At 54.8% G+C, this 24569-nt stretch overlaps 2 protein-coding genes across 7 annotated transcripts; one reads left to right on the top strand and one right to left on the bottom strand.

Moving 5' to 3' along the window:
* Positions 1-228: 228 nt before the first annotated feature.
* LOC149916101 (uncharacterized) lies at positions 229-8034 on the bottom strand. The gene is made up of 6 exons (XM_090149609.1): positions 8009-8034; positions 7167-7603; positions 2219-2318; positions 1158-1409; positions 783-908; positions 229-346 (listed from the first exon to the last, which is right to left on the bottom strand). The coding sequence occupies exons 1-4, from the start codon at positions 8032-8034 to the stop codon at positions 1340-1342; spliced, it is 633 nt and encodes a 210-aa protein (XP_090005735.1). The 3' UTR covers positions 229-346; positions 783-908; positions 1158-1339.
* Positions 7450-10953, top strand: LOC149916100 (centrosomal protein CCDC61). 6 transcript variants are annotated; one of them, XM_090149674.1, is made up of 14 exons: positions 7452-7591; positions 8217-8414; positions 8486-8568; positions 8639-8757; positions 9105-9209; positions 9288-9384; positions 9457-9539; positions 9628-9743; positions 9819-9897; positions 10007-10077; positions 10223-10295; positions 10392-10458; positions 10565-10604; positions 10695-10953. In XM_090149674.1, the coding sequence occupies exons 2-14, from the start codon at positions 8267-8269 to the stop codon at positions 10790-10792; spliced, it is 1179 nt and encodes a 392-aa protein (XP_090005800.1). In that variant the 5' UTR covers positions 7452-7591; positions 8217-8266; the 3' UTR covers positions 10793-10953. The 6 variants fall into 6 exon arrangements, 5 of the variants coding, with proteins under 5 accessions (XP_090005801.1, XP_090005800.1, XP_090005799.1 ...); XM_090149673.1 differs by having other exon boundaries at positions 8639-8793; positions 9849-9897; XM_090149672.1 differs by having other exon boundaries at positions 8639-8793; positions 10395-10458.
* Positions 10954-24569: the final 13616 nt, after the last annotated feature.

Raw genomic sequence — 24569 nt, 5'->3', positions numbered from 1 at the left:
GCCGTTCCCCCTCCTGTTTATACGCTCCCCTCAAGTACCGGCAGGCCACAGTGAGGTCTCTTTGAACATCATGTTGTTTGTAACGTTAGCTATTCCATCTGGGATGTCAGTGGCAAAATTCAAATCATGTCGCCCGGTGTGTATCGTGAGGAATAAAGGAATGCCACTTTCTAACATCACACTGGAGTTAGAGAGATTTCTTCCTGGATTTCCAATGGCAGTTGGTCATTTCTGCGGCATGGGTGGGCGTAGTATGACTTGGCTGTAACGTGCCAATTTGCTGTGCTCTGTCACAAAGGCCTTGTGCTTTTCTCTGGTCTCTCGGAGCTCCATCTTCTTCCCAGCACTGTCAGAGGGAAGCAAAAGCTGTTCAGCTGGGCCTACAGAGAAGAGGGGAGAGACATCCCGCCCACCTCCAGCAGGGTCTGGACCCAAAGAATTGCTGTACTCTCTGAGACACCCCCAGGCCAAGGGCCCAGCTCCACTGCCATGACGCATGGGCGGCTCACTGGCCTGGGGCTGGGGCCAGCCAAGTAGGGGCCCTCCAGGCAAGATGCCTGGGTGTCCGTGCTCTACCAGGGGAAGGACGGTCTTTCTGGGGTAGAAAAAGAGAGCCAAGACCCAGCAGAACCCAGTCCCTCCGCCCACAGATCTGCCTGCTGACATCTCCTGGGCTGGAAGGCAGCTCTCGCTTAAGGGCACAGCCTCAGGAGTGTGCTGCTCTCCACAGCACCAGGCTGTCAGGGAAAGGCAGTCCCTCCCAGCACCGCTAGTATTTGCACCTGAGGAGCTCCTTGGCACCGGTGGGCCGGAGCCCGTTTTGCTCCACCTTCTTCCTCCACTCCTCGCGGCACGTTGTGTATGTCTTCAGGTTGGCCAGGACCTGTTTCGCCCGCAGTGACCGGACACTGCAGCAGCAGAGACAAACTCTCACTTGCACCCTTTCCAAGATGCTGCCTGCCCAGAGCCTGCCCTCCCCCAGCCCCTGCACTCATGCTGCCTTTGGGCCCCAGCAACTCATCATGGTGGAATGAGCTTCAGGCCCACACCGAAGGCACTGGTGTCAGGGGCTCTGCCAGGGCGTGCCCGTGTCAGGGAGATCAGAGGAGGAAGCGTCTGCTCCCCAGCCCCACAGCTAGTCAGTCTCTACCGCTCACCTCTGCCAAGCCTTCCTGAGAGGTGCTGCACACTTCCTTGGGCTCTGTAGTCTCCAGCGGAGGAAGAAGTGTCCACTCCTCCTCTGCTCGAGGAGGGTGCCAAAAAGCCTCCTCCTCATCCACCTTCTTCCAGATTTTCTCTCTTCCCGGCTCAGCTTTGGCCCTCTCCTGCCCAGTGTTTCTCACCGGTAGGAAGCATAGTGATGTCTCAGGCCCCGGGTTTGCTCGGCGCACTGCAGCCCATTGCTTTTCCTGCATGGGAAGTAGAAGCAGACGAGAGCCCACGTTGCCTTGGCCAGCAGCGCCCTCCCGTCGATGGGGCTCAGGTTGGGAGGGCCCAAGTCAAGCTCCATGGTGAGCAGCGCAGGCCAAGACTGTGTGCAGCACGGGAGGAGGCCCCTTGGTGCCCCCCACAAAGCACGGCCCATCCCCTGCCCCTTGGCATCTGTGGACACCTTCCCCTCCCCAGCCCACGGGCAGGAGCGTGAAAGCAAAGTGCCGTGGGAGCAGGGGGAGTCCCTCACCGTAAGGAAAGGAAGAGCCAAAGCAGAGAGGGGGTGAACTTGTTTGGGGGGCTCGCCTAGGACTCCCTCTCTGTAGCACTGTATTTCTCAACCCATCGCTTATCGTCATTTACGTCCACGTGGAGCACGTACCAGTGCTGTTCCCAGCTGGCCCTGCAGAGCAGGGAGCCTGACTTTGTCTTGCTCCCTCACTTTTGCTTCCATGCTTTGCTCTGGACGTCTCCTCCCAGCAGGCAGCTGCACACTGCCAACAGCACAGGGAGCCGGCTGGAGAACAGGAGGAGCCTGTTCTCCAGCTGGGGCTCGCCAGGAACAGCCCCGTGCAGGCAGCACAAGGCAGTTCTGTGTCACAGTTCTCTCTCAGCTAGTCGTGAGCCTCAAGTGACAAGGAAGAAGAGAGAACCAAGAGCCGGGCTCCTCTGCCAGGCCACAGCACACCCGGACGGAGCTCAGTGTGCTGCCCGGGCCCAGGCAAGGGCTCCTTACAGGCAAATGGGAGCGCAGGGCATCACGCTGTCAGTCCCCAAAGACCCTCACCTTACAGCCCTCGCTGAAGTCCTCTTTTCTGCCACCAGACTACGGCCTCTCGTCTGGATGGGAGGAAAATGGATGTAGGAGAGCAGGCGCTCACGAACCTCTGGAAGCACAAAACAAGAAAGCTCTTCACACAGCTGCATCTCTGAGAAACTTCCCACAAGACAGCCATGCCAGCTGCGCATGGACTTGCTGCTGCTGTCTGGCCTGCCTCCCCATCCTCGCAGCCAGGCTTCCTAGGAGCACCGCAGCCCTCTCCACTGCCACCCGTTCCCAGCCCTCCCTTTCACATGGTCCTGCCCATCCCTCAGCAGAACATATTGCTTCCTCAGGTGCCTCTCTGAGAAGCGGTGATCTGGGACACGTCAGTCCCTTTGCAGGATCTCTGGCACTGCAAATGTGGATTCAGAGCTGCAGTAACACACTCCCACTTCTCTACACCACGTCCACATGGTAGTACGGCACCTTGCTGCGAAGCTGTTTCAGCCAAGCGATATTCTGGCGTCTCGTGGTTGGGCAGGAAACTGCAAATAAGAAAGCCGCAGTGGTTACAAGAAGCGGCAGAGAGCACAGGGCTGCCCAGGGCCTTGTGGAGCTCGCCTCTGAGCTCTGGCTTTCTGGGATCAGCTGGGCACGCCCAGCCACAAGCACCATGGAAAAGCTGCCCCGGGCTCCCACTTCTTCCCAGAGCATCTGAAGGTGGGCTGCTGGGCTGGGCCTTCGGTGTGAACAAAGGGGCTGCACAGGAGGTCTCCTGCACCTCTGAACATTAAGTCCAGCGCAGGGTCTGGCCAGACAGGCCAAGGCTTTGACCTGGCAGCCAGAGAGTGAGCGGGAGCCCTGAAACTGTGCCAAACTCATGTGGAGGAAAGCATCCAAATCTGCTTACCGCCGAGCTCCTGCACTCCTCCTCTGCTCCTCCTGGGGCAAACAGCCCCAGCACTATCGCACTGCCTGCCTTTGCCTTCACCTCCTCACTGCAGAGCAGCTGCAGAGAGAAGAGCGCTGGCGAGAGCAGCAGCCCGTGCCTGTGCTCACTACCACCTCTTGGGGAAGCGTGTGCTGGGAGCTGTGGGACAGGGCAGGGACAGGGTCCCCCTTGTGACCCAAGCCCGTGTCTCAGAGGGGCTGCAGGGCCCCCCCCCCCGGTCATGCCCTGTCCCCCTGCACCATGCTTCTCGCTGCCCAGGCAAGGGGCTCTGCTGGGCATGGTGTGGGCTCCACACATCCGCCATCTTCCCTCTCCACAGGCAGAACTCTGCAGGCACTGGAAGAATGATTACCAGGCTTGTAGGGTGGAACGAAAGAGGCTGAAAATCCGAAAAGTCCCTCAAGCAAAGTGCTTTCTGCAGTCCTCACACCCATGTGGCACAGCACAGAACATCCAGATGTTCCAGAGCAAAGTTCTAGAGCAAGCTCCCATCTGTTTAAGGAATTACTTGATGGAATACCCTAGGAAGCTGTCATAGGGGCACAGGGATGGAACAGAGCAGGCAGCTCATTAAGGATGCCTGAGAGCAAAAGAGTTCTCTGTCCCCACATGTAAGAAGTCAAGCAGAGGAAACAGGAAACTGGGACGGGTGGGCAGGACCTGCTGATCAAACTGAGGGATAAGAAGGAAATGTACAGGCTATGGATGGAGGGATGAATACAGGGGTGCAGCCCAGACCTTCGGAGATGGGATCAGGAAAGCCAAGGCAGGAAAGCCAAGGCAGAGATGAAACTGAACTTGGCCAGGGATGTGGAAAATCACAAGAAGGGTTCTTTAGGTACCTTGGGCAGAAGGGACAGGCAAAGGAGACAGGCAGATAGCGATGGGACCAGGGGGAGTGGCCGTAAACTGAAAGAGGGGAGAGTCTGCTTAGACTTCAGGAAGAAATTCTTGCTCAGAAGGCAGGGTGGGTGTTCCATCTTGGTGCTGCTCATGGCCACGGATGGAGCCCTGGCCAGACCGAGCTGGTGGGGGGCAACCAGCCCACGGCAAGGGCTTGGAACTGAACGAGATCTCTTCTAACCCGAGGCATTCTGTGATTCCGTGTTGCTCTGCTGTCTGGACATGGAAACACTGTGGCCATGGCACACGGGCCAAGGCCCCTGGATGCAGAGCACCTGTCATGTCATGTCTGAGGTGTGCAGGGGAAGGGGCACAGGAGGAATGACGAAGGGGAGAGTCCGCACTTCTGGTGTTCTTCTCATTAAATCTGGTCTCATCCCTCTGAAACAAGGAAACGTATAAGCAACGGAAGGAAGACTGCTGAGCGAGCGTGTCCTCAAGGTGTTTGTAATGACTGTGTTGCTGTTTTTTAATTTTAAATATCTTTTTTAAACGTAGATTATAACAAAATGACCTTTGGCAGTGTATGGTGAGGGCTGGTTATCTTTAAATCCGTAGCACTGGCAATTGAATTGGCGGAACATCTGCCAGCCTACTTGAACACCTGGGTATGTGCAGTTGATGATGTACATGTGATAACACATTTTCTAGAAGTGCCTACACCGTTCTCCTTTTACAAATCTATACTACATTAAGACATTTTGACATCAGTGCCACAGCCCTAAATTTATGTGACGTGGGAACTGTATCTGAACATTTAACCTCAGAGACTTAGGCTTTTTGAGTAGCAGATGTGGAAGTTTTGTTAATTGTGCTGAATCAAAGGTGAATATGGAGAATACAAAATTGTCATGTAACGATACGATTTACATAACCCATGCTAAAGCACATTTACTTATACCATTGGGGTTCTTTTTGTTTTGTGGAACCACTGCCTCCACTTAGGTACCTGCAAATTCCACAGATACGGAATTCCCCTGTGCAATTAGTAGAACTATCATTCGGTTCTGATTTGAATGCCCTCCCTTATGTAGCTGCAAAGGTCTCCAAGACATACTCTTTACGGTAGTTTGTTCTCTCATGGGGAGGCATTAGGATTAGCGTTTCACAAGTCGCAGGATCACAGCACAGTCCCCGTCACTGCGGTGCCGCAGTGGGCAAAAGCACAGTGGCAGTGTGCCACTGTGGTGTCATGGGTACAGGAGTACAGTAGCGGCAGTCTTACTCCATTGTCACCATGGGCAGCCCTGCCACGTGGATGTGGCAGCGAGCATTGCAGTGGTGCCCGTGCCACTGTGGCGTCACGTTGGGCAGGAGCACAGTAGAGGCGGTGGTGTCACTGCTGGTGTCACAGCTGTCAGGAGCACAGTGGCCGTATCACTGCGGTGTCACAGAGGCCACGACTGCAGCAGTGACTGCACCACTGTCAAAACTGCAGTGCAGGCCGCGTCACTGCTCTGTCACCAGTGACAGGATCACAACAACATCCGTATCACTGTGGTGACTCTGAGGGCAGGAGCACTGCCACGTCACTGCTGTGTCAGTTGGCAAAAGTGCAGCAAAGGCTGTTTCACTGCTTTATCAGGCAGGAGCAGCGATCAGTGCAGGGCAGCAGGGCAGGAGCGCAGTGAAAGAGCGTGGAATAATTACTGGAAGTGACTTATTGAAATGTCTAGCTCTTGAGAGAATGATGGAATTGTATGGATCGGAAGGGACCTCTAGAGATCCTCAGGTCCCTGATAAAGCAGGTTCCCTACAGCGGCCGTGCTGGCAGGCATCCAGGCAGGTCCTGAGTATCTCCAGAGAAGGAAATTCCACCCCCTCTCTCGGCAGCCTGTTCCAGTTCCTCGTCACCCTCAGAGCAAAGGAGTTTTTTCCTCGTGTTCCTGCAGAACTGCCTATGTTCCAGAAGGTGAAGCCCCCAGGGGGAACGCGCTGGATAATCTGTTCCACGATAGTCCCCTACGCAACATGACCTGCGACCTTAGCTGTCAGCAAACACCAGGGGAGCCTGGTATGCTGACTCTAAGAAAACACAGAGTGTGGAGCAGGGTGGAGTCTCGTGGCCAAATTCCATGTTTATCCTTCCTGCAGGGATGGGGACTTGATGAAACAAACTGTTGGAACTGACAAAACCGTTGCGTTGTTCTGAGCCAGTCCCGAGCCACCGGTTTTCAACCTTTCTGCCTTAACCACGCTTCCTGAATAAACTTTACAACATGGATCCACGTGAAAAAAACTTTAGACAGTGAGGAGAGCGGGTTGGGTGTGGGACAGCCGCTGTCTGGTGACTGGGTGGGCATCGGTTGGAAGGTGGTAAGCGATTGCTTGCTTTTCTCTTGTTTTGTAAACGCGCATTGTATTATTACCAACACTACTACTATTTCCCTTTTTTCTTCCTTCTCTTAGCTTTTATCTCAATCCACGAGTTCCACTTCGCGTTGTTTCTCTTATTCCCTTCCCCGTGTCCAGCCTGGGCTCAGCCCAGGGACTCAGCCACGCCCTCCAGCAGCTGCGCGGCCGCCCCTGCAATCGTGTCCCAGTCACTCCTCCTCTACCCCACAGCCGCCTCCCTCCCGCCCCCAGCCGCCGCTGCAGCAGCGCGGGGCACCACCGGGGCACCCCGGCAGCGGCACCCAGGCCTCATCTTCCCTCCTCCTCGGTCTCCGGCGCTTCCCCGGGCGCCTTCGGCCCCGGCAGGTCGTCCCGGCCGTGCCCTTCTGCTGGCTCCGGCTCGCTCCGACGCCTCCGAGGGGAGGACGGGGCCGTGGCGGTGCGGCGCCTTCGGGCACGGGGACCTGTAGCCATGTACCGCTGCCGGCCCCTTCCCCGAGTCTCACGGGGACGCTCCGCAAAACGGGCCCGTGCCCCCCGAGGCCGCCGTTCCCAGCTCCGGGGGGCTCCCAAACGACCCGGGAGGACGCCCCGCGTCCTCCTCACAACGCCCCGGTCCAGCCCCACGAGACCCTCCGTGTCTCTACGACGGCCCCAGGCTCTCGCCCAGCCCCGCAAGGACCCGCGTTTCCCCGGCCCGAGCCGCCCCCACTGACGTCACGGTCGCACCGCTCCCAGCGCGCGTCGCATGCGGTGACGTCACGCGACCGTAGCACCGCCTACCGGAAGCGGCGGTGCGGGCACCGCCTGCCGGCCCGAGCATGCGCAGAGCTGGAGTGGGGCAACCGTTCCTCCTTCCGGGGCTTGAGTGGCAGTCGTCACAGCCAATGACTGCAAGGAGGGGAGGGGCCGGAGGCGACAGCACTCGCTCGAAAGCGCCCGGAGGAAGAGGCGGGGGGAAGCGCGGGCAACCGGCCGGCCGTGGGAGCCAATCGGCGTGCTGGGCGGGGCAGGGCCCGCCAATCGGATCGCTGGGGGGGCGGAGCGGCGGCGCGGCGGCGCGGCCCGGTTTCGCTGCGGGACGCGGAGGGGCCTTGGCGCTCCCAGCCCGGGCTCCGCGGCGTCCCGGGAGCCTCGCGGCCCGCGGGGGCACCCGAAGTCCCGGTCGTGGTAACGGCACGCAGGCCCTCCTCCAGACCCACCTCCAGGTCGTGCCCCTTCTTCATCCCCTCCTGCAGCCCCGCTGTTTTCCGTTCCCGGTCCCTTTCGTCAGGCGTCTCCCTTCGAATCCCAGCCCCCCCCCCAAACCTCTGAAGACCCCTCGTTTCCCGTGCACTCCCGGTGCCGTACCCTCCCTTTTCCTACATTGCCTTTCCTCAAAGCTCAGCCCCTCGCCCTGCGCCAGCCCGCCCGTTTTCCAGTCCCCCCGGCCCCCTCGGGCTCTCTCTTTTCCCAGCGATGTCCCCTCTTTTCCCCGACGCCCCTCCTCAAAATCCTGCCCCCCTTAACACCCTGCAGCCCTCCCCCCACCGTCCTGTAAGCCCTCTCCTATGTCCCCCAGGCTCTCCCATTTCTCATCCCCTAGGGCCCCCTTTCCCCTCTCCTATGTCCCCCCTTTTGCAGACATCCTTCCATCCCATAGCGTTCTCATCTCGCGCCTTCATTTCCTCCGCTTTCTCAGATGCTTCCTCCACAAATTCTTGACCCCCTCACCCAAACCCTTTAGGCTCCCCTCCATCCCCTAGTCACTTCTCTCCAATCCCCTCCCCCCCCCCCCCCCCCGTCTCCAGTGTCTCCCTAATCTGCCGGTATCCCCCTTTTCCCATCCCTTAGGACCCACCAATCCCAAGCCGCCCTTTGCCACAGGCGGCTCTCTGGCAACCATGGAGGAGCCACGGTGCCTGCAGGCCAACTGCTTCTTCCGTGGCAAGGAGCACAGCATCCAGCTGAGTGTGAGCCAAGCTGTGCTGGAGGTGGAGGTGGAGGAGTGCTGCAGCACCAAGCGCTGGCGGGGCCGTTTTGATGCTGCCTGTGAGTTGCCCATGGTTCTCCAGAGTGGGTCCCTGAGACTGCCAGCCCTTGACAATCTCCCCTGTCCACAGCTGTCGAGGACCTGACGCGCAAAACGGGCAACTTCAAGCAGTTTGGGATCTTCTGCAGCATGCTCGAAGCAGCACTGATGAAGGTGAGCCGTGCTGGTTTTGGGAGCTGGAGGGGACATCTGGGGATCCCAATCGTCCTGTCCCACTCCACAGAGCAGTGAGGCTGTCAGCCTGGAGCTGCTCACCTACAGTGACCTGGAGGCCCTGCGGTGCTGTAAGGCAGGGGTGGCAACACGTGTCCCCCCCTCAACCTCGCCACTCAGTAGCAAGCGGTACCTCATCCTCGTCTACTGCGTTGAATTTGACAGGTGACAGGGGGCAGCGTGCAGGGATGGCAAAAGGTGGGGGCACTGAGAGGGGGCCACCCAGCACGGGCACCGAGGGGCCGAGAACGCTGCGTGGGGACAGTGAGGGGCTGGGCGTCAGCATGGGGCTGGGGGCACCAAACGAGGAGGAGGCATGGGATCAGGGACGTTGATGGGGGGACACAGAGGGGCTGGAGATGCCAGTGGGGGTGCACTGCAACACTGGGGAGAGTGATGTGGGGACAGCAAGGCTGGGGGAAAGCCTGGGGCTGGGGACATGGTGGCACTGACACTGCGGTGTCTCTGTTCCCCAGGATCCACTACCCACTGCCGTTGCCCTACTTCGGTGAGGCAGACGTGGCTACACTGCGACGCCTGGTGCAGGAGCAGCAGGACGAGCTGGCACACCTGCGGGACGAGTGAGTGCAATTGCCTCGTGTGTCCCTTCTGTGGCATTATCAGTGCAACAAAGGGACAGCACGCTGTGCATTGCGCAGGCTGCGGCGGGCACAGCAGGAAGCGTGGAGGCTGGAGGACGAACGGCTGCGGGACAAGGCCTGGCATCAGCAGGAGCAGCAGCGGATGACCAAGGAGGTGCGCAGGATGAGGCTGGGGACATGAGCGTGCCGCTGCACTGTCACAGCTCTCTTATGGCTCCTTCTCCAGCTGGCAGAGGTGAAGGCGGCTGAAAAGATGCTGCGGGCACATGTGAATATGCTGACGGCTGAGTTGGCAGTGTGCAGGAAAGGGTAAGGTGGCGACAGCACTGGGAACAGGACTGGGAACAGCAATGTCATGTCCCTCATCTCCACCTCACCACATCCGTCCTTCCCACAGGCACAGCACATCAGCCACAGCACCAGGCCCCCCACGGTATCGCCACCGCTCTAACTCCCGGGACAGCCGCAGTAGCAGCCAAGGCCGCCTGCCACCACGGTCCCCATCTCCTGCAGGTGAGGGACATGGGGACGTGGGGACCTTCCTGGGACCCCTTCCCAGTGTTCTCCCTCCCCTTCCATTTCCCCTAGGTTCACGGCCACCGCGCTTCAACCCCACAGCCTTTGTGAGAGCCCGTGAGCAACGGCGGCAGGAGGCTGAGCTCCGAAGGTCAGTGGTGCCACAGCCGTGCCACAGCGCCCTCACTCACCGACAGTTTTTTTGGAGGGCTAGGGGAAGGCACCTCTGCTCCCTGCAGCAAATGATTCCCTGGGTGCAGGCAGAAGCTGCCACGTGGGACAGAGTCAAGTGGTGACAGCTGTAGGAGGAGGTGCAGGCGCAGCTCTTCGGGTAGGTGGAGTGCACTTTGGGTTTGAGGGACACCCAGTGGGCCTGGGGTGCTTAGTACATCTGAGTGATGCCCAGCAGGTCTGGGGGCACCTGTTAGGTCTGGCGTCTGCCCTCAAACCTTCCATCAAACCCTGTTTCCCTCCAGCTGAAAGTTTCCAGAGCCAGCGCTCAGCACTGAGCTCGGGCAGCGAGGCTGACATATGTCCCCAGCGCCGCAGGTCAGTGATGGCATTTCCTCTAAGCACTGCAGTCCCCTCCCAGCTACCGTGGTCTCCTTGCATCCCTGCTTTCTTAACCACTTCTTTCCCATAAAGCAGGGGTTTGGGGGCTCCTAGCACCCGGAGTCCACTGAGTGCTTCGTCCTGCAACAGCACTAGTGTGGTGAGTGGCTCCGGGGGGCAGTGGTGACAGCAGGGAGTGACAGTGACACCAGGAGAGGGAAACTGGGTTGTGTGCCATCACCTGGGTTGTGTGCCTTCCCCTACAGGCATCTCACCTGGATAGGGGCCACAAACAGCAGGGGAAAGGTGAGCCCCTCATCCTGCTCTTATGCCACCTCCTGGCCCCATTTTGTTCTTATTTCTTTTTTCACCCATTTTTCCTTTCTCCCTCCACAGAGAACCTGGGCACAGAGCCCTCAGCCACACTGTCTGAAATCGATGCCCGGCTTCAAGCACTCCAGGCCTACATCAGCACCTTGGGCACCCACATGTGAGCCCCCCAGGGGCCACCAGAAGCTCGCCTCGGAGGGACCAGACTCAGGCATTGGTGTGCCACGAGGCCACCAGTGCCCAGGCTGTGTCCCGACTGTCCCCCAGGGGGAACAGCACTGGCAGGATGTGGTGTAATAAATGCCTTCGTGGCTCTGTGGGACAAGCGGTGTGTGTCCTTATCCCTCCCCTCCCCCTGCTGACCGGATGGGGAGTTGGCACCTAGCTCCTAGCCCCCACTGTCCCATAGCCCCACACCTCGCCAATGCCCCTGAAGTCTTGGAATCATCCTAAGTCATCAGCTGCGATCCCCAGGGTTGTAGAGCCATGGAATTCCGGAAGGGCTTGGGCTGGGAGAGGGACCTTACAGCCCCTCTTACTGTGGATGGGTTGCCCCCCCCAGATCAGGATGCCCAGGGCCTCATCAGGGCCTGGCCTGGAGCGCTTTCAGGGACGGGTCAACCCCAGCTTCTCTGGGCAGCCTGTGCCAGTGCCTCATTGCCCTCCCTCCGAGTAAAGAATTTTTTCCTAACCTCTAACCTACATCTCCCCTCTTTTTGTTTAAAACTTCCCGCTTTTCCTCTCACTATCAGACCACGTAAAATGTTGATCTCCCTCCTGCTTTATAAGCTCCCTTTACATATTGGAAGGCTGTAATGAGGTCTCCCCAGAGCCTTATCTTCTCCAGGCTGAACACCCCCAGCTCCCGCTGCCTGACTTTGTGGTAGAAGTGCTCCCAGCCCTCTGAGCATCTTTGTGGAATTGCCCTGACACAAGCGCAACAGCATAAGCCTGCACTTTTCCTTGTTAAACCTCAGTAGGTTCCTTTGAGCCCACTATTCAAGCCTCCCCAAGTCTCTCTGAACGGCATTCCCTCCCTCCTGCGTTATCAACTGCAGCACTCAGCTTGGTGTCGTCAGCAAACTTGCTGAGGGTGTGCTCAGTCTCGCTGGGTTATTGACAAAGTTGTTGAAGAGCACTGGTCCCAAGACGGAAGCCTGGGGGACACCACTTATCACTGGCCTCTACCTGCACAAAGAGCCACTGACCACAGCTTTCTGGCTATGACCACCCAACTAATTCCTTACCCGCTGAATAGTCCAGCCGTAGATCCATATCTGCAATTTGGAGATAAGGATGTGGTGTGGGACCGTATCAGAAGTCCAGGTAGGTTACGTCAGTTGCCCTTCCTTTGTCCGCTGATGCCATCACTCCATCACAGAAGGCCACTAGATTTGTCAGGCACAATCTGACCTTGGTGAAACCATGCTGGTTGTCTTGGATCGCCTCATCTTGCTCATGTCTTAACATCTCTTCCAGGAGGATCTGCTCCACAATTTTCCCAGGTGTAGACATGAGGATCGCTGCCCGGTAGTTCCCCTTCTTAAAAAATGGGTGCAGTGTTTCCTTTTTTCCAGGTGGACTTCACCTGACATCGTGGCTCTGCAAATATGATGGAGAGCGGCTTGGCAACCACAGCAGCTGGTCCTGTCAGAACCCTGGGATGCATGTTGTCAAGCCCCATAGGCTTGTACACGTTAAGTTTTGTAAGGTGGTCTGGAAACACTTATTTGACTCAGCGTGATCTTATTTTCCCAAGCATTGTCAGAGACTTTTGTTGGTTTGGTTTGGTTTCTTTCCACTCATATTTGGATGAGGCTGTCCATGACCGTGTGCAGATAGGATTCCCTACCGTCACTTCTGCGTCTGATCTCTTTAGAGAGGACGCTGACAGAAGACAGAAATTACTGACGTCTCTGTAAGAAGTTGAGACATAAAACGTTCCTTTTGTTTCTTATGTCCATTCCCGCTGGCATGGCAAGCAATCTAGTCTGTCGCATCAGCAATCGACACATACGAGCAATACGATAAGTGGGGCTGGCTTGGCCTCGCTCACGCTGCTGAGAGGGTCCCTGCTATCTTTCAAGCTCCTGAAATCATTCAAAATGGTGGGAAGAGCAGCAGTTTCAGTGGCAGCTGTGGAAATGGCTGCAGTGCAATAGCAATACCATTCTCACTTGGGTCAGCCGTCTGTGTAGCTGCCGCGCGATGCAGGGAGCCAGGCACTTGCTGCTCTGTTTGTATGAGACAGCAGTGAATAGCAATGACCACGCAGGATTTTGGTGGCTGACACCACCTCCAGAAGCATAGGGGTGCTTTGAGTATCAAGGGGCCAGGGTTGCAGGCAATCGTCCTCCAGGGACATGTGTCCCCTTGGGTTGCCATTGCCTGAGGGCATTGGGGCTGCACCAGCCCTCCTGACCAGTGCCAGGGCAGGTGATACGAGCTTGGGGTAGGTTGTGCGTCCCCTCGTTACGTCCCCCATGGCTGATGGTGGTATTCATGATGTGTCTCCGTGGTTGATTCCACATCCCCACGTCCCCACGATACAGCCCCGTGGTGGCTGATGTGTCCTCGTGCTGGGCGATGCGTTCCCATGGCGTGTCCCTGTGGTGAGGACGTGATAGAAATTTCATTTGGGGCGGAGAGGGCAGCAAAACTGTGCTAGACAGTGCTTTGGGCTCAAGATATTTAAGGACAGCCGTAGCCTTTCCATCCTTTTAGAGATGAAGAAAACACAAGGAAAGCTGAGTGGCCCTCGGCAATGGCTCTTAAAGTGTGAAAGAGGGACAAAGCTGTCAAAGTTCCTGACCTTTCTCTGAGAAATTTCTCCTAGAGCAAGAAGAGCTCCTGTGTTGCCCCCCACCTCCCCTTCTTGAAGGCAGTAGCTCCTCTAGGAAGAGACAACATGGTGCAGACAACCACGGCCCTAAATCCCAAGCCCTTTCTCGTGTTTAGGCTGGTGCCATTTATTGGGGGCAAAAATAAGCATCCTTATGATAGTAATCCTCCTTACAGGAGTCCTGGCTGCCTTGGCAGTGATGCAGAGTTCTTGGGCAAGAGGATGCTGAAGACATGGAGAGGTGTCACGGGAGCAAACAAGCTGCAACGCAGGTAAGAACTGCTCAAAACCCACGTGGGTATGGAATGGGGCTTTTTGCTCTAAGCTTTGCGCCCCCACACAGTCATCCCCTTTGTGCCCTGCTCATGCGTGTCCTTTTTCGCAGCAGCACACAGAGATGGGAGGCTGTCTGTGCACTCAGGCTGCAGTCAAGAGTCCAGGAGACTCTTGCCTGCAGGTGTTACCTGAGGTGGTAGAGGCAGTGCTGGCAACAGGGAGCAGTCCAAGCCTGGCAGGCTGCCTTTATTTTCAGGGGCCTTTGTGCAATGTCCTAGCATGCACATTTCCTAGGAGTGCATGATGGAGCCCATCCTGGGAACGAGATGCCATGGACAGAAAATCCTGCTCTAGACATATAGGCTTGGCCGAGTCCCTGTCCTAAGACCAAACGCCAAGGACCAGGAAAGTGTGTCATCAGAAGAGTAATTACATGCAAGGCATCTATCTACCTGTCTACGTGTCTGTCTGCACAGCAGGCCCAGCTGTCCCTGCTTCCCCTCGCCAGGGGAACTGCCCTTCCTGCTGCTTCCGGAGTCTCCTCTGGCCACAGCGACTTGGGGCAATTCCCCCTCCACCCATCTCTGCCCTGCCTGGGGTCAGTCCCCACAGCACTTCACGGGGCAGGCACGGGCAGTGCAGGTGGGCTGTGTTAAACACCCTCTGTGTCCCTTTGCACGAATAACTGCAGGCAGAGGTACGACAGAGTAAGCACCAAAAATTTAATAAATTCAAGAAACAAAGCAATAAATAAGAGAAATGACAGTAAATAGGAAGTACATTTCCACTCGTAGAACTTTCCCATAATCAAAGTCATTCTGGATCCCAAATATTTCCACTGGAGGAGGTCACGGGTGCCTAGAGCCAGAACATACCAACATACCAAGCACGGTGAAGAAAAAAGGCAACTCTGTCCCAGTGACCAGTAATGAATGTACCTCTTTTTGCCTGCTCCTGAGGGAGAGGGCACGTGTTCAGCTTGTAAGCATCATTTCACAATGCTTGGCCACAGAAGGACAAGGGGTGAGGAAGCAGGTGGTCCAGACAAATTCAGGGCAAACATGTAGAACGGCCTGGATTGAAAAGGACCTTCAAGAGAGTCCAGTTTCAAACACTCTGCCGTGGGCAGGGTTGCCAACCAGCAGACCAGGCTGCCCAGAGCCACATCCAGCCTGGCCTTGAATGCCTCCTGGGATGGGGCATCCACAACCTCCTTGGGCAACCTGTTCCTGTGTGTCACCATCCCCTGAGTGAAAAGCTTCCTCCTAATATCCAACCTAAATCTCCCCTGTTTTAGTTAAGATGTCCTGTCACTGTCAACCCATGTAAACAGCCGTTCCCCCTCCTGTTTATACGCTCCCTTCAACTACTGGAAGGCCACAGTGAGGTCTGCCCAGAGCCTTCTCCTCTCCAAGGGAAACAAGCCCAGTTCCCTCAGCCTTTCCTCATCGGACAGGAGCTCCTATTCCTTTCTGCATAGGAGAGCCCTCTGACCATCTCAGTGCCCTCCTGTGGACCCGCTCCAAGAGCTCCACGTCCTTCCTGTACCGGGGCCCCAGTCCTGGACGCAGCGCTGCAGATGGGGCCTCGCAAGAGCCGAGTAGAGGGGGACAATCACCTCCCGCTCCCTGCTGGCCACCCCTTTTTTCATGCAGCCCAGAACGCAGTTGGCCTTCCGGGCTGCAGGCGCACACTGCTGGCTCATGTCCAGCTTCTTGTCCATCCACCAGGACCCCCAAGTCCTCCTCTGCAGGGCTGCTCTCAAGGGGTTCTTCCCCCAGTAGTAAAACAAACAACAACAACAACACATTAAAAGGTCCAAATTTTTCAGCTAAGAGCTGATGAATCACTGGGATAAAGCTATATACCAACTTAGTAAATAATAAAGTTAATCTAACTACAGATAGAGAAGTGACTGACAACACAGTTGCTCAGTTCGTAGTGTTTGTTCACCGACCAAAAAAAGGTCTTTGTGATGCTTTTATAACAGCAAGCCCTTCAGCTGAGAGCTAAATACCCTTGCGGGTCACAGGCAGGCCACTGTGCATAGAAAACATGAGCTTCAGAGGAGAAGGTCGAGGAGTGGAGGAAGTCCTGTGTGATGGCAGAGTGCTGAAGACTGCCAAAGGCAAGCTGTTTGGTGCTTGTGAAGCCCAGACTCCGAGGACAATGTAGAAATGCAATCAGCATCAAGCTCTGAGCGCAGTCTGCCTGAGCTACCCACAAACGACATCTCTCTTCTGATGCCACTGGAGGACAGCTAAGTGTGAGACTGCGCTGGGCCCAAGAGGGGAGTGTTTCTTTGCAGCTCATTGCTCCTTTAGATCCCTGGTAGGAAGAGAAGCCTTTTTGGGCGGCACCGGCATAGCTGAGGAGCAGAACGCTGCAGCTGAACATGCTGCAGAAACACGTGAACATGCTGCAGAGCAGCTGAACATGTTGCAGAAAGGGAGTAGAGAGGGGGGAGAGAAGAGGCTGCCCTCCCTCGGTGTCCTGACCTGAAGCCACCCTTGGAGTCTGCATGTGAGCAAATTGCTCCAAAACCTGCACTGTTGTTTGAAAAAGCAGGAGGATATAGATAGAGGAAAACTACAACAAATGCCTCGCAAGAGATGGTGAAGTGCTTGTTTGTTCCCAGTGCTCTTCCATAGGAGTGAGGATGAAGGGATCCACAGTTGGGCTGTGGCTCTGAAATCGGCCCCATATGCACATGGAAGGGGGGCTATCTCAGCGACCTTTCCTCAGGGGGAGGGGAAAGGGAAAAGGAGAGGAGCGCAGCTGGAGAGAAACGGAGGCCACCCGCCCCTCCAACTAGGGCCATAAGGGAACAGGGGATTCAAGAGAGCAAGCCAGAGCCTAAGTCAGCAGGGCGATTGCGCTGCCATGTGGATGCTGGCCTTGTACGGGCTGGCTTGCCAGCGGCCATTTTATATAGGAAAAGTATGGGAATCAGGGGTGTTGGGGTAATAGGCAGGGTTGAGGGTGGTACAAGGGGAGTGGGGATTGGTTCATGGGTTTCCTGGGTGCGTTCGTGGGCGGTCGCGTGTCACGGTATATAAGTGCTTGTTACGCAGCAATAAATTGGCTTTCGGCGAAGGAACGCTGGTCGTTCGTTCTGTCCGACTGTCCCCTCGCCGGAGGTCGATGTTGCGCAGCAACAAGGGGTGCCTTTGGCCTGAGAAGCATCCAGCCAACCTCAGGGGCAAACAGGAACCAAAGGCCGAGCACCGGACGTGGGCCAGGTGAAGGCAGCAAAACGTGCCCCACGGTCTTCATCGAGCTCTGAGGTCAGCCTGCCCGAGTGCCCAAAGTGAAGAAGTGAGTGCTGCAGCCACTAAGATCCAGAGCAACAGAATTACTGAACTCCCCGGAGCCTTCTCCTCTCTTCTGACCAGGCTGTGAGAAGGAGTTGCCAGGCTGAGAGATACCCAGCAGCTGGAGAGGCGGATCGATGCCTTGTACTGTGCTGTGGCATGGGCAGATACACGGCCCCGTCTTAGGTCCCAGCAAGCTGAAGAAGATATAAGCAGGCTTCCAACCTGGTGGAGGGCAAACTCGTGCAGAATGAAGGGCACTGGGCCCTTCGGAAGAGAAGGTGAAATTTCCAAGGGAAAAGTGGTATTTCCGGGAGAAAAAATCCTCTTTTTGGAAGAGAAGGTGAAATTTCCAAGGGAAAAGTGGTGTTTCTGAGAGCAAATGACATAGCTGAGGGAAAAAATGTGGGAAAGGGTGGGAAAGAATGTCTTGTCTTGGAGAGAAACTGTGGTATTTTTGGTGAGCCAAGTGGTCTCCTGGGGAGAAAACATGGTAAATATGGGAGAAAATGACCTATGGAGGAGTGTCAAGTAGTATTTTTGAGTGAAAATGTCAGGTATTTCTCAGAAAAGTGCTGTTTCGGGGAGATAGTAGCATACTTGGTTGGAAAATGACGTGTTTGTGAGAAAGCTGGTATTTTGGGGGAAAAGGCCATATTTTTAAGAATAAGCAGGTATTTCTGGGGGAATATATCCCATCTTTGGGAGAAAACAGGCCTTTGTGGGAGAAAATATGTATTTGGACACTGTCCCTATGCCCCTGAAGTCCCCCTTGAGGGAGTTGATGAGTTGACTCTTCAGTGGATAACAAATGGGTTGAATAGTCAGTGCCAGAGGGTTGTGATCAACTGTTGTATGTTCATGTTGAGGCCAGTGATGAATGGTGTCCTCCAGGGTTCCATCTTGGGACTAGTGCACTTTGAGACCTTTATCAGTGACCTAGACAGTGAGATTGAGTGGACTCTCAGCTGAGTGATGCTGCTGATACAACAGAAGAGATGCCATCCAAAGGGATCTAGACAAGCCTGAAGAGTGGGCCCGGGTCTTCCTAAAGAGGTCGAACAAGACCAAGTACAAGGTGTTGCACTTGGGTCCGGGCAATCCCAGATACACATACAGACTGGGAGAAAAATTCATTGAGAACAGCCCTTGCAGAGAAGGACTCGGGGGTTCTAGTGGATGAAAAAGTTGACATGAGACAACAGTGTGCGCTTGCAGCCTGGAAGACCAACAGTATCTTTGCCTGAATCAACAGTGGGGTGGCAGCAGGGCAGAGAGCTGACTGTCCCCTTCTGCAGAGGATACAGCTGGAAGGGACTGGCAGCAAATGCTCCAGGTGGCCATGAAATCGCTCACCGCTCTGCCTTTACTGCCCTGGGTCCACCAGGCGTTGTAGCTTGCTGCCCAGGGTCTCGTCTTCTCCCTGCCATACTGCTGTTGCTGTCGGCATCTTGCAGTGGCTGTGTAACCACTGGTAGTAGGTCCTGCAAAGTTACTGCCTATGTGAAACACAGCAGTTCTTTGTCAGAAACCCCAGGCACCGCTCTGGCAGAACAGCTTTGCTTAAAACAGGTGGAGCCTAGAGCAGACACCTGTCTCCAGGCTGGCAGTGAGCGCACTGGGGCCCCTTGGGATGGAGGGCTGCTGCCTTGGGCTCCCAAAGCCACCACTTATGTTAGCCTGGCCCTGTGCTGAGGCACCTCCTCCCACTCTAAGCAGGATGACAGCTCTGAGGCTCTGAAGGCACCACTGCCTGGGGCTGCAGGCACGCTTAGCCATCCCTCTGCCTCCCTGTCCCATGCTCACCATCTTGGGTTTTGAGACAGTTTGGCCAGGCTTGTGAGCAGTAACCCACGCAGCACTGAGGGCTGACTCCTCAGGTGTGACTGGAGGAGGCCCAGGATGCTGCCATCAGTGTGCTCCTCAACACCGACGCAGCCCAGCAGCTGAAACACACCCAGCACTACAACGTGAGGATGTCCCAGTCAGCAGGATATCCAGCAGCATGCTGAATTCCCCTCCTGCAAGGCTCAGGGCAAGGGCCCCAGGACCAGTCACAGCATTGCCAGGGGTTCGAGGCCCTGCAGGGAGGCACTGCTTGCCCCACTAGGCCCTCCTCCAGGAGCACAGCTGTGGCACCTATCTCCTAGTGCTTCCGTCTCTGGCTGAGAGCTACACTTGTTTCATGGAACATCACAGCATGGTAGATAGCTGCTTTGGTTTGCAGAGCCCTGGCTGGGGGAAGAATGAGGAGATGTGCTCAGATTGCTGAGAAGCCTCAGCTACACAGAAGTTGTGGCCTTCCCACAGGTACCCACTGCTGACCACTTTGCATTCCCAGGCCCCTGGGCTCTTCCCATGCTCACGGGCCGCCCTTATGGCTACTCTGCCACACAGCTCCAGCACAGGATGCAGCACGGAGGTGTCCCAGCATGAACCAGACCTGGTTGTCCACTAGGGTAGGGCGCTTTGGGAGGTGACAGGTCCCACGAGTCCTCCTCTTGCAAGGAGCCCAGAGCTATTCTGGGACATCAGGAAAAGTCAAGGGGTGGGGGTTAGAGGTTGCCTGCCCACCTGGCTGCTTACTTCCACCAGAGGAGTGGGGACAAGAGCCTTGCTCAGGCTGGCAATGCTCCCCACAACACACTGACGCACTGTCACCTTCTGGGATCTGTTGAAGGGCAACAGGTCTGAGAAGAGAAAAGCTGCTGGTCTGCCATGGGATGAGATCACAGCTCCGGAGCGGCAGCTCTGTCAAACCCCCGGCAGTTTACACAGTGTGCCATGCTTCCCCTGATCAGGGGAAGAGCCAGGAATGGGGTTCTGCCAGCCTCATGGCCACGGGAACAACTATCAAACAGATCCACTGTGATCACCCACCATCAACCCAGCCTTCAGCTCCTCCAAAATGACCTTCAGTTCCCTCTCCAGGAGGCAAGAGCTCTGGGCTCGGAAAGTTGCTGGAGGCCTTCAGTGGGGAGCCTGGCATACAGCCCATTGGGAAGCCAGAAGAAGAGAGTTTCAATGCTGGGCTCCCTTTTCCTGGCTCCGGTTGAGACACAATTAATAGCACCCTGATGCTGTGGTTGTAGCTGAGCAATAGGTGCTAACCTGGGGCTGGGCCAGGCTGCTCAGTGGGGAAAGAGCCACTGCCTCAACATGGGGCGGAACCAGCGTTAGTCCATACCTCTGCCTGGGGAATTAGCCAGGCCTCGGTCAGTGCGTAGTGCGTATCTGTGTATCTCACATTTATCTGCAGTTATCGTTGCTATTTTCTTACTTTTCTTCATTCCTGTCTTCGTAAGTGGCTTGTATCTCGATTCACGCCGAATCATTCCTACTGCTCTGTAGGACTGTTATTGCAAATGGAGCCCAGAGTCACGGGCTAAATTAACTCCATGGGCAATTTACAGGGATGGCCTGTAGGCCACAGGAATGATATCTGTGTGTATACATGAAGAAGATAGGTGATGGTAATTTGTTAGGATGTATGGGAAATTGTGGGGCCTGAGGTGATGTAAATGATATGGAATAAGAGGTGGATACTGTCTAAGTTTCAACTGGAACAGAGTTGTTTTCCTTCAAAATGTCTGGTGTGATGCTATGTTTTGATTTTAGGAGAAAAACAGCGTTGTCAATACAGTGATGTTTTAGTAGTTGCTGAGCAGTGCGGTACTGAGCCAAGGATATTTCTGTTTCTTAGCTTCTCATACTGTCCTGCTAATGAGCAAGAGACTTGAGGGGCTCAAGGAGCTGGAAGGGCACAGAACCAGGACATCTGACCTAACCTGGCCTAAGAGATAGTCCATACCATATAACAGCATGTGAAAAAAGCTGTAAAACTGAAGGCAGCTGCCTGCCCAGCAGGCTCCCACACCAGCCAGCCCCTACCCAGCCCCATGCTTGCAGACAGCCCTGCTCCAGGCTCTGATGGCTCAGGGCTGGGAGAGGGACCAGGCCAGGCTGCCCATTCCCCCGTGCAGGCACTGAGCCTGGCTGCAGCTTGGAGCAGTGCCATTGCAGCCATCAGCCCACAGCAGACCAAGGTGAGAGCTTGCTGCTGGGAACCCCTAGCATGAGTTTCAGTGATGGTGGTGGTTTCCTTGGGAAATTTCTCCTTTTTGTTCATGCAACAGGAAGCTGGGCTGGATCTCTGCCCTGAGACACCCTACTCCAGAGCCCCGTTGGCATGGAGTGATCTGCAGGGTTTGGATCTCCCCTGCCTGATCCCTCCTGCTGTGGGCTCATTGAGGCTGCAGCCTCATTCTCTCATTCTGCTCGTTGTCACAACCAGAATGTGGTGCTCCAGCTGTCCCTCAGCACGCATAGCTTGTTCAAGAGTTGTTTTTGGTGTAATGGCCAGCACACAGGGTGGGACACTGTCTGAAGGATATGTGCTCAAGACAGAGGCTGAGCAAAGCAGCAAGGCCAAGAGCCCTCTTGGTCGTGATTGCCTCTGCAGGGAAACGTCATACCCACATCAGCTCCCGTCAGTCCCCACGTTCAGCCATTGCTGGGCAGCTCTGTGCTGGCCGCACTCATCAGGGGGGGAAGCAGACCCAGACAGATAGGAATGAGTGTTGCTAAACCCCCTCTGTGGAAGTGCGTGGGTCTGCAAAATGCTTGCAATGACAATGGAGCGCTTCCAAAGGCACCAGATGTGTCCAGGATGCCCAAGGATGGCAGGAATGCCCCTCCAGCTTCCCTTCCCTGTGCCCTGCTGCATGCCCGCTGCCTCCATGGTGACTGCAGACATTCATTTGCCTGCAGATACAGAGACAGGACGCAGAGACTGGGAGAGAGTCAGCTCTGGCCCACATTTTATTTGGTCTCCAAGAGAAGCCAAGCAGGGTAATATCTCAGTAGAAGGAATCCAAACATTTGTGTAGAAGCTTGATAACTACTAAAAACAAAAATAAGAGCAAAAAATGACTACTAATGTAGATAAATAAGTAATGAAGATAAATAAATAAATTCCCGCATATAACTAAATGATGTGCAGGAAGGAACGTAAAGCAGAGGTCATAGAACAGACTGTGAGTTATTTGTAGAGAGAGATGACTCATAAGTTCAGTGCTGCTAAAAACTGTGGCGCCATTTTCCTCAATGCATGCGTGAGCTCTGGTTCCTTATGCTGTAGATGAGGGGGGTTCACTGTTGGAGGCACCACCGAATACAGAACTTTCTGTATTTGAATGAATACAGAGGTGAGGAAGGCAATGTATATGTATCTCTCAATTTGTATCTCGTATGCTTTGTCACCAGGGCTCCCAATCTGCCTACCAGTGGGATTCCATTTTCCCTAATCTTTTGCTTTTTATGTACTTGTAGAAGCCTTTTATTTTCCTTTCAGGTCTCTTGGCTAACTAAATTCAAAATGGGCTTTGGCTATCCCAAACCTATCTCTGCATGCTTGGGAAGTTATCATCAGTCTCCCCATTTTCTTGACAATTTGTGCTTCACTGTTGCCTTTCAGGAGCTCCCAAGACGGTTTTCTTCTTCCTGGGGAGCTTCTATTCATGCATCCATCACAGCATTGCAGCTCTGTGAGCTATCTCCCTGTGCCCTTTATTTCTACGAGATCACAATCTCACAAACTGCATATAGGTTTCCATTTCCTGCTGTTTGTTCCCCCTGCTATCTGCATGAGTGTACAGGCATGTAAGAGAAATGCCCAACAGTGCTGATGTCCCTGAGAGAGTATGAGAGCTTTCACCATACTCCTCTCCCACGAGCAATTCCACAACAGTGTGCAAAGACTTGGATTGACTTGCACAGTGCTGCTTTGTGGATTGCAGTGTTCCTCTTGTGTGTATAAATGTTTGCTTGCCTACCCCATCCTCATGTCATTCTTTCTTATTCCCCTCTCTCTTCCCACATTCCAGTATTAGTGTTAACAGGCTCTCTGGTCTGACAGTAAAGATAATATGACTCTACTTTGTCGTACTTTGGGATAATTTGGGGAATATTTTTTCTCTTCCAAGCAGTGGCTGATCCTCAGAGAGTGTCTTGAGGAAATTGAAATTAAAACTTTTTTGGTGGTACCAGCTGTGCAACTGCTTGTTGACCCAGTCCTCCTCACAAGCACAGGAAAAAAAGATGACAACCTGAGTCACCCGTGCCCTTGATCACTGCCTCCAGGATCACATAATAGTGCTCAGCACTTCCCCAGTTTGTCTCTATCATTGGTGCCTACGTAGATGAGATCTAGAGGGCAACAGTCGAAGGACCAGAAAAGCTTCAGTTTTCCTATGTCAAAGAGGAAAAGGGATTCTAGCCCTGCAGTTGGCAGGACTCACTGAGAGGGTTTTAAACTAAGTTTGAAGGGGAAGGAGAAAGGAGACAAAGACAGATTTGCTAGATATGAGCCTAGGGGAGCATGCCAGAGTTAGGGAGACCAATAGCCTGACTGAAGAGCATCTACATCAATGCAGGCAGCACAGGCAGCAGGCGGGAGGCGCTGGAAGATGTGATGGGACAGGAGAACTGTGACACAGTCACCATCACTGCAGCGTGGCGGGATCAGTCCCACCACTGGAGAGCTGCAGTGGATGGCTACAAGCTCTTCAGAAGAGATAGGTGAGGAAGAAAGGGTGATGGCATGGCTCTTTATGTCAGGGGGTATTTCGATGTCATGGAGTTTGGGGCTGGGAATGATATCCCTTACGGATAATGATCAGGGGAGGGCCAACAAGGTGAACGTTTTGGTGGAAGTCTGTTATAGACTGCCCAACCAGGATGAAGAGGCAGATGAAGTGTTCTACAAGCAGCTGGCCAGAGTCACGCAATTGCTAGCCCTTGTTCCTGTGAGAGACTTCAACTTACCAGAAGTTGCTGGAAATATCATACAGCAGAGAGTAAACAGTCTTGGGGGTTCCTGGAGTGCATGGAAGGTGACACAGCTGGTAAGAGAGCCTACCAGGGGAAGCGCCTCTCTAGATCTGATGTTCACAAATAGAAAAGGAAACGTGGTGATTGGAAACTGTCTAAGGAAGAGCAGCTATGAAATGGTGGAGTTCTCTATTCTTGGTGAGCTCAGGAGGGGGGGTCAGCAAAACTGCTACCTTGGACTTCCTAAGAGCAGACTTTGACCTGTTCAGGAGACCGGTAGGGAGGGTGCCCTGGGATTCAGTCCTGAATGGTGGAGGGGTCCAGAGAGGTTGGTTCCTCCTCAAGAAGGAAGTCTTAAAGGTAAGGAACAGCTTATCCCTGTGTGCCATAAGATGACAGGAAAGGAGACTGATTGGTTGAACAAGGGAGTTTTGCTGAGACTCCAGGAAAAAAGTGAGCTTACCAACTTTGGAAAAAGGGCCAGGCAACTCAAGGAGAGTACAAGGATGTTGCTAGGATACGCAGAGAGAAAATTCAAAAGGCAAAAGTCCAGCAAGAACTTAGTTGTCCAGAGAAGGACTACTAAACTGTGGAGAATCTTATGGGTGGTGGCTGAAGGAACTGGGATGGTTCAGTCTGGTGGAGTTCAGGAGAGACCACATCGTTCTCTACAGTCTG

This window comes from Phasianus colchicus, chromosome 13, assembly GCF_987193195.1.
Source record: "Phasianus colchicus chromosome 13, bPhaCol1.hap1.1, whole genome shotgun sequence".
In the NCBI taxonomy this organism is placed as follows: domain Eukaryota; kingdom Metazoa; phylum Chordata; class Aves; order Galliformes; family Phasianidae; genus Phasianus; species Phasianus colchicus.
This window is presented reverse-complemented; position numbering and strand designations above follow the sequence as displayed.